This window comes from Salvelinus sp. IW2-2015, unplaced genomic scaffold, assembly GCF_002910315.2.
Source record: "Salvelinus sp. IW2-2015 unplaced genomic scaffold, ASM291031v2 Un_scaffold6746, whole genome shotgun sequence".
NCBI lineage: Eukaryota > Metazoa > Chordata > Actinopteri > Salmoniformes > Salmonidae > Salvelinus > Salvelinus sp. IW2-2015.
In genome coordinates this window covers 1,286-10,683 of record NW_019948008.1, presented here as the reverse complement: position 1 = coordinate 10,683, position 9,398 = coordinate 1,286, and the positions used below count along the sequence as shown (strand labels likewise).

Genomic DNA, 9,398 nt, shown 5'->3' with positions numbered 1-9,398 from the left:
AAGGAGAAGAGGAGAGGACCAGAGTGGAGAGGAAAGGAGGGAGGGTTAAGATGGAGGTATTTTGAAAGAGGAAGAGAAGAAAGGATTGAAAAGAAGACAGGAGAGGAGGAGAGAGAGAAGAGAGACAGAGGAGAGGAAGAGGATGGAGGTGAGATAGGAAGAAAGGATGGAAAAGAAGACAGGAGAGGAGAAGAGAAGAGAGGACAGAGGAGAGGAAGAGGATAAGGGTGAAGAAAGGATTGGAAAAGAAGACAGGAGAGGAGGAGAGACGGCTTTTGGTTGTTGAAATCTCTCTGCGTGGGACGTTCCCTCCTCGTTGATTCATCAATATCCATTTTAATGGTCAGATGGTTGAAGTTGATGAATGGTCTGTTGGCCTGTGGTCGGCTGAACTTCTTCTCAGCGGAGTTCATCTCTACTACAGACAGACGGGATGTTAGGCCACTGCTCTTAGAGGATGTTTATTTTGGAGTGTGTGTACGTGTAGTGTGTGTGTACTGTGTGTGTGTGTGTGTGTGTGTGTGTGCGTGTGTGCGTGTGTGTTGTACGTGTGTGTGTACGTGTGTGTGTGCGTGCGTGCGTGTGTGTGTGTGTGTGGTGTGTTTGTGTGTGCGTGTGTTTGCGTTCGTGTGTGTGTGTATGTGTGAACGTGTGTGTGTGTTGTGTGTGCGCGTCTTCTCTCAACGTCTTGACCATGATAGAGGTCAGGCCCATCGAGCCTCAGAGTGGAGCGTGACGGGGTCATAGATCAGGCAGGGGTCAGACAGCTTGGGTCAAACCTACAGCCCTAAAGGTCAACGTTGAACATACACAGTCAATAAGAAAGGAAATATTCTGTATCATTCACATGGTCCACTACAGTCTGTTCAAATCATACAGATCAACCCCAGAGAGACCAGCAGACTAAAGGGTAATATGTATTGTGTGGCCTTTAAAACAACTTTAAGGTGAAAATGGACAGCGCTCCTCACCGCAATGTGTGTGGTGTGTGTGTGTGTGTGTTGTGTGTGTGTGTGTGCGTGCGTGTGGTGTGGTGGTGTGTGTGTGTGTGTGTGTGTATTGGCTCAGGAAGGTAAAGGTTGCAGCATCTTTTCTACTGCCAGACACCCTCATAACAGTCCCTCAACGTTACGAACCCACCACGCTCCCGGTGGCCAAGAACACTAAAGGTTTCTGGGAGTCGTGGGGGTGCATTTGACCTTCTAGCGTTGACGTTATAAAGGTGTGTGTGTGTGTGTGTGTGTGTGTGTGTGTGTGTGTGTGTGGGTGTGTGTGGTGTGTGTGTGTGTGTGTGTGTGTGTGTGTGTGTGTGTGTGTGTGGTGTGTGTGTGTGTGTGTGTGTGTGTGTGTGTGTGTGTGTGTGTGTGTTTAGGCCACATTGACATGGGTTGGCTAGGTGTTGTTCCAGTGTTCTTAACCTTTTACTGCAGTGGGCTAAATCAGGGTCACACAGAGGGATTCTGGGTCGTCTTAAACAAATCTACTTTGAAACTAAAGTATCCACCTCAAACACATGGTTATGGGCTTAAAGAAGAAGACCCCTTTTACCATGTCAGAGATAAATCAAATCAGATGTTATTGGTCCAAACACATATTCAACAGATGTTATTGGTCCATACACATATTCAACAGATGTTATTGGTCCAAACACATATTCAACAGATGTTATTGGTCCAATCACATATTCAGCAGATGTTATTGGTCCAATCACATATTCAGCAGATGTTATTGGTCCATACACATATTTAGCAGATGTTATTGCGGGTGTAGTGAAATGCTCGTGTCACGTTCGTCGTCCTCCTCAGTAGTAAGAAGGATCTGTAACGAATAACACTGAATAAACTTACAAAACAATAAACGGACAAACGAACGAAAACGCAACAGTCCCGTATGGTGACATACAAAAAAGACACAGAAACAGGAACAATCACCCACAACCCACAATACAAAACAGGCTACCTAAATATGGTTCCCAATCAGAGACAACGACTAACACCTGCCTCTGATTGAGAACCATATCAGGCCAAACACATAGAAATAGACAAACCAGACATACAACATAGAATGCCCACTCAGATCACACCCTGACCGAACAACACATAGACACATACAAAGTAAACTATGGTCAGGGCGTGACAGCTTGTGTTCCTAGTCCGAACAGAGCAGTAGTATCTAACAATACACAACAATACACAACAATACACACAAATCTAAAAGTAAAATAATGTATTTAATAAATATAGACATATTAGGACGAGCATTGTCAGTGGCTAAAATACAGTAGAATACAGTATATACATGAAATTAGTAAAACAGTATGTAAACATTATTAAAATGAGTAGTGTTCCATTAATAAAGTTACCAGTGATTCCATGTCTATGTACAGTGCCTTGCAAATGTATTCATCCCCCTTGGCCCATTTTCCTATTTTGTTGCATTACAACCTGTAATTTAAATAGATTTTTATTTGGATTTCATGTAATGGACATACACAAAATAGGCCAAATTGGTGAAGGGAAATTAAAAAAATAACAAACCTGCCAAGAGAGGGCCGCCCACCAAAACTCACGGACAACAAAGAGACCAAAGATAACCCTGAAGGAGCTGCAAAGCTCCACAGCGGAGATTGGAGTATCTGTCCATAGGACCTAGGAAACCAACTTTGGAGCCGTACACTCCACAGAGCCTGGCCGTTTACGGAAGAACTTCGAAAAAAATAAAGCAAAACACTGTTTGGTGTTCCGCTCAAAAAGGCATTTTGGAGACCCCCTAATAAGCATAATGGAATGAAAGTACTTTCCTGCGCCACAGAACTAGCACAATTATTACCGCATTCTCTGGTCGCAAACTCAACGAAAACGGCTAGTAGCTCCTGGCCAACAACCACACCGTCTCATCACCCTCCGTCACACGAAGAATGACGATCAACCCACCACTACTGAAGTGAAGTGCATCCTCGGTGTGTGCAGCGATCATGGCAGTGAGTAGGTTTTGGCATCGGTCATGGTTGCAACTGCGGCCGACGTGGTCAATTACAGAGCACGAATGATGATTGCGTTAACATACGCAGTGGAGACTTCTTATGGAAGGAACAGCTGTATTCAGAGTTCTCCTAGAGGATATGTCTCATTGAGACTGGCCGAGAGGATCTGTGTTCACTCTCCTCCACATGCAGCCAATGACCCTATAGTTATACTGTCTATAGAGCGAGAGCAGCTACCCCGAATGACGTATTTACCTTATTGTGAAACCAATTCAACTGTTCGAGAGATGGCTGGATCAAGATGCCCAGATCCTAATTCCACATTCGTATATATGTTGCATGACTTAAATGATGCGGAGATGACCTTAGCGGACCCACAATGCAAGCTTGAAGGAAGGTGCTAGGGACGCATCGAATTATTTGGCGCTGCACTAAGATGGTAACAGAAATCTCCAGAGTGGCAGCTCACGAGAGGTGGCACAAGCCTTATGAGAAAACTAGCCCTCATACAGAAGGTGTCAGTCTGATACATTGCCTGTCTGAACGAGCGTGGTCTCACTATAATGTTGATTTGCGCGACTGTATTTGTATATTGAGGTTACGGCACCGCTTCAGGTCTCTTCAGTTTGTTGCGTCATGGAGTTCTTGTTGTGTCTACTAAATACATATACATATTCTGACAATTCTTCACCACTAGTGTACACAGTCGTGAATAAATCAAACCTATAATACTATACCCCCCCAGAGAATGTCTATTTAAATCCACGCTTAGTTAAGGAAACTATAGAATAGGCGCCGAAAATACACAAAGAGGGTATCGTAATTACTTCACGAGCAAGCTAGGCTGTAGTAACAAGCTGAGCCCCACATAAGATGGCGAGTGATATTGAGGAGAGCGCAGGTCGAAGTGAGACTAGAGCTAGCTGATGTCTATTTATCAGTACGGAGCATGCGCATACATGAGACGATAGAGAGCTAATTTCTCAGAGTCAGTGATAAGTCGTATACTGTCTGAGAATGAACAACTACTCGAGAGCTTCCTCAATATTCAACTCGCTGCCGGTACCCAGTATGGGATATGGGCTGAGCTACCATCGCTGAGCACATCTAGAAGCTACACAGATCTTACGCTCTCGTACTCTAGTTCTCGAGCTAATCTGACAATGCTCGTCCTACTATTATCGTTATATATTAACTTACATTATTCTGACTTACGATTTGTGTTGTGTCCCTATTCCACCTGTTTTCATTGAGATACTACTTGCTCGTGTCGCTACACGACGTTGAGAGCGGATGAGTGTCTACATGTCTTGCTGCGCTACCACTGCTCCAGACCAAGGCCCTTAACACTCTGTCTCCTGTAAGGCTGTCTTGTCATGGGAGGTGGCCACGCAAGTCACTATGGTAACAGGATACAGGAGGGGGCTGCTGAGATCACGCACCTCTTGTGGGGTCCCCGTTGTTGAGATCACGTAGTGGAGGTGTTGTTCATGGCCTATCCTTCCGAGCCACCTGTCGGGGGCGGCCCTCAATGAGTCCAGGACTCTAACTGTTCTGAGTATGCATCGATGCGGTCGATGGTTCAGCAACCCCAGAACCGGCTCGGGAGCTTAATGAGAGTTGGCTTGGGACGCGGTATATGGTCCGCTTGAGAATGCTACAGGCTAGTAAGTCGAATGGAGGAGAGCGAGTGCTTACAGTAGCGAGTCCGTCTTGCGCAAGATGGCGGATAGGGCAGATTGTGCAGTGTGAATGCGACGATTGCGGGCTCAGTCGCTGTTTGGATCTAGGTTGCGGGGGTGTGCTGTAAGCCAATGAGTGAGATATGCAAGTGTACTTCTGGGTGAGCTCAGTTTAAGGTAGAGGCTGATTTTTATACTCCTGAGTAACTTATGCGTTGCGGTTCAAAGCGATCTGGTCGATTTGATTATAGTAGTACTAGTGTAGTACTTCTGAGCGGGTCGATTACGTTCATTTTTTTAGTTTAAACAGTGTACTCCCACTCTCGCTTCTGGGCTCACAGGAACACACGGTGCCGACATGCCTTGCCAGCCCAACATGCGCACAGTGCAGACTGAGACCTCACGGGCACACTGAGTATGGCCGGATTTCGGATCCCTGTGTCGTTCCTATGTCCCGTCTATAGTCTGTTTTCTGGCTGTGTTCTCGTAAAGCCTAACTGAGTGGTACGTCGGATTCGTCTTATAAGCAGAGATACACATCTTATGAACCTACTGAAATACGTGAAAGGAACGTGAATCCGGCAAATGCCAACCGGATCGCTATTCATATACTCCACTACCCAAAACACTCAACAAATTTTAATTAAATTGGTAATATAAGAGTAACGTTTTTTAGGACCAATAACCATGTTCGTCTTAATGAATATGATTCGGTAGCGCCAAATCGCACGTCTGCCCATGTATAGTATGTTGATGGGACTGTCACAAAGTGAACGATCTTATATTATAATGAAATATTGCATGGTGTTTCGGATCCAATTACATCTGTTGCAAAATGTGTCTGGACCAATACATCTGTTGAATATGTGTTGCGACCATGTGTACATTATCGGTGAAATTGTGTGTTATTTCTTATCCTCTCCTGTCTCATACCCATTGTCATACCCCAGGCGTCATACGAGTACCTTCACTATTCCTATTGAGGTTGTAATAGGCTGCCAAAATGTATTCGTCTCGTTGAGGTGGATACTTTAGTTTCAAAGTAGATTTGTTTAACGACCCACCCTGATTTCCTCGATTCCTGCAGCAGTAAAAGGTTAAGAACACTGGAAAACACCTAGCCACCCATCAATGTGGCCTAAACACACACACACACACACCACACACACACACACACACACACACACCCACCACACACACACAACACACCACACACACACACACACACCACACACACCCACACAACACACAACTACACACACACCTTTATAACGTCAACGCTAGAAGGTCAAATGCACCCCCACGACTCCCAGAAACCTTTAGTGTCTGGCCACCGGCAGCGTGGTGGGTTCGTAACGTTGGAGGACTGTATGAGGTGTCTGGCAGGTAGAAATGCTGCAACCTTTTACCTTCCTGGCCATAACACACACACACACACACACCACACCACACCACACACCACACACACACACACACACACACACACACACACACACACACATTGCGGTGAGGAGCGCTGTCCATTCCCTTAAAGTTGTTTTAAAGGCCACACAATACATATTACCCTTTAGTCTGCTGGTCTCTCTGGGGTTGATCTGTATGATTGAACAGACTGTAGTGGACCATGTGAATGATACAGAATATTCCTTTCTTATTGACTGTGTATGTTCAACGTTGACCTTTTAGGGCTGTAGGTTTGACCCAAGCTGTCTGACCCCTGGCCTGATCTATGACCCGTCGTCACGCTCCACTCGAGGCTCGATGGGCTGACCTCTATCATGGTCAAGACGTTGAGAGAAGACGACACACACACACACACACACACGTTCACACTACACCACACACAGAACGCAAACACACAAACAAGCACACCAACACACACACACACACACGCACGCACAGACGCACGCTACACCACACACGTACCACACACACGCACACACACCACACACCACACACACACACGCACACACACACACGTACACACACACACACGTACACACACTCCAAAATAAACATCCTCTAAGAGCAGTGGCCTAACATCCCGTCTGTCTGTAGTAGAGATGAACTCCGCTGAGAGAAGTTTCAGCCGACCACAGGCCAAACGACCATTCATCAACTTCAACCATCTGACCATTAAAAGGATATTGATGAATCAACGAGGAGGGAACGTCCACGGCAGAGAGATTTCAACAACCAAGCCGTCTCTCCTCCTCTCCTGTCTTCTTTTCCAATCCTTTCTTCACCCTTATCCTCTTCCTCTCCTCTGTCCTCTCTTTCTCTCTCCTCTCCTGTCTCTCCTTTTCCTCAATCCCTTCCTCTCCTTGTCTCTTCTCTCCTCCTTCTTCTTTCAATCCTTTCTTACCTCTCTCTCCTCTCCTCTCCTCTGTCCCTCTCTTCTCCTCCTTCCTGTCTTCTTTTCCAATCCTTTCTTCACCGCCATCCTTCCTCTCCTCTGTTCCTCTCTTCTCTTCTCTCCCCTTATGTCTTCTTTTCCAATCCTTTCTTCACCTCCATCCTTTCCTCTCCTCTCTTCTCCTCCCCTTATGTCTTCTTTTCCAATCTTTCTTCACCTCCATCTTCACCTCTCCTCTGTCCTCTCCCAGTAGACTTGCATCAGAGACAGAGAGGTTGAAAAAAAAACGAGAGAAGAGAGAAAAGAGAAAAGCAGAGCTCCTGTCAGAAGAAACAATCGATATCAGCTGTCAGTCATTTTCTTAAACAACTGTGTTCTCCGGCCGCCCCACTGGTCAAGTTCAGAGTTATCTCTGGGTTGTTTATACATAGATCCTATCTCTGTTGCTATTACAAGATACTATCTCTGTTGTTATTACATAGATACTAGCTCTGTTGTTATTACATAGATTATCTCTAATCTCTTGTTGTTATTACATAGATACTATCTCTGTTGTTATTACATAGATACTATCTCTCTATGTTATTACATAGAATACTATCTCTTTGTTATTACATAGATATACTCTTGTATTACATAGATACATCTCTGTTGTTATACATAGATACTATCTCTGTTGTTATTACATAGATACTATCTCTAGTTTGTTATACATAGATACTATCTCTTATTTGTTATTACATAGATACTATCTCTATGTTATACATAGACACTATCTCTATTGTATTACATAGATACTATCCTCATGTATTCCCATCTTCCTGTTGCAACACCTCCTTCTCTCCCCTCTTCTGTGTTACAGGTACACACATCTCTATTGGTATCACTCGATCCCCTCTTAAGGTTGTCCCGATCCCTAGTCAATACAGACTACCTTGTCAGCCACATAGCTCCATTGAACCCTCTCTATGATAAGCCTCCCTACTGCTCTTCATACAACCTCTAGAATAAGATTACTCCTCTAGTTCATACTGCAATAGCTATCACGATACATACATAAATACATGTAAACATAGACTATTCTATTGTGTATAAACCTAACACCTCTTATTGTCTACAGACTATAGTTACTAGACACCGTATACAAGAACTTCTCTCTATTGTTAACATAATATCTCAGTCTGCTTATTGTTGTAATAGAAGACCATCCTAGTATCACGATCAAGGCATAACCAGCAACCATTTTCTGTGGGCGTCTGTCTACATGACATACGTATTCAAACCAAATACCGTCCGATTGGGACATATATCTATTCAGTGACACTCAGATACCTCCCTCATTCTTCTCCTCGCAGTCCCTCCTCTTTCTCCCTTTCTCTCCACCCTTACGTATCCGTTCGTTTCTCAACTCCTTTTCTGCTTCTTTTTTTCTCTCTTGTTGCTTTTTCTTGATTTCTTTCTCTTTTGCTCTTCATTCTTTTCCTTCATTTCTTATCTTCTATATTCTGCTTTACTCCGTTCCTCTCTTTCTTCCTGTATTTTTTTGGTTTTCTTTCTGCCCTCTCTCTCTCATTTGTCTTGCCTGTCCTTTTTCTTGCCTCTTCTCCTCCCTCCCCTTTCCTCTCCCCTCCGCGTTGTTCTTCGTTGCCTGTTTTCTCTCCTCCTTCCTCTCCCGCCCCGTTCCGCGCTCCCTCCGCGTTGTTCTCTCGGTGCGCTGTTTTCTCTCCTCCTCTCCTCCCGTCACGTTCGCGTCCCCTCGCGTTGTCTTCGGTGCCTGTTTTCTCTCTCCTTCTCCTCCCCCGCCCCGTTACGCGCTCCCCTCCGCGTTGTTAGGTCTGCCTGTTTTCAGTCTCTCTTTTTCTTTCGCTTCTCCTCCGCCCCGTTCGCGCTCCCCTCCGCGTTGTTCGGGCTGCCTGGGTTTCTCTCCATCATCCTCCTCCCGCCCCCTTCCCGTCGCCCTCGCCGTGTCTTCTGACCTGGTTTTCTCTGCCTCCTTTCCTCCCGCCCCTTTCAGCGCTCCCCTCCGCGTTGTTCGGTGCCTGTTTCCTCCTCCTTCTCCCCCGCGCATCCCCCGCGCTTGTTCGGTCCTGGTTTTATCCTCCTCCTTCTCCTCCCCCCCCTCTGCGCTCCCCTCCGCGTTTGATTCGGTGCCTGGTTTCTTCTCTCCCTTCTCCTACCCGCACCCGTGTAGCGATCACATCGCGTTTCGTTAGGTGCCTGTTTTCTCCCTCCTCCTCTCTTTTCCGCCCGTTCGAGCTCCCACCCGCGTGTGTTCGGCTGCATGGTTTCTCCTCGTCTCACTCTCCCTGCCATCTATCCCGTTAGAAGATCAATAGAGTTGTTAGGTGCAATGGGTTTATCTCCTCCTCCTCTCTAT

At 45.7% G+C, this 9,398-nt stretch overlaps 1 protein-coding gene across 1 annotated transcript; it reads right to left on the bottom strand.

The window, feature by feature from the left end:
* Window positions 1–8,828: 8,828 nt before the first annotated feature.
* On the bottom strand, window positions 8,829–9,194 carry LOC139027000 (octapeptide-repeat protein T2-like; the record flags this gene model as incomplete). Its single annotated transcript, XM_070442204.1, has 1 exon — window positions 8,829–9,194. A coding segment is annotated over one exon (366 nt), but the record flags the coding sequence as incomplete, so codon positions are not given.
* Window positions 9,195–9,398: the final 204 nt, after the last annotated feature.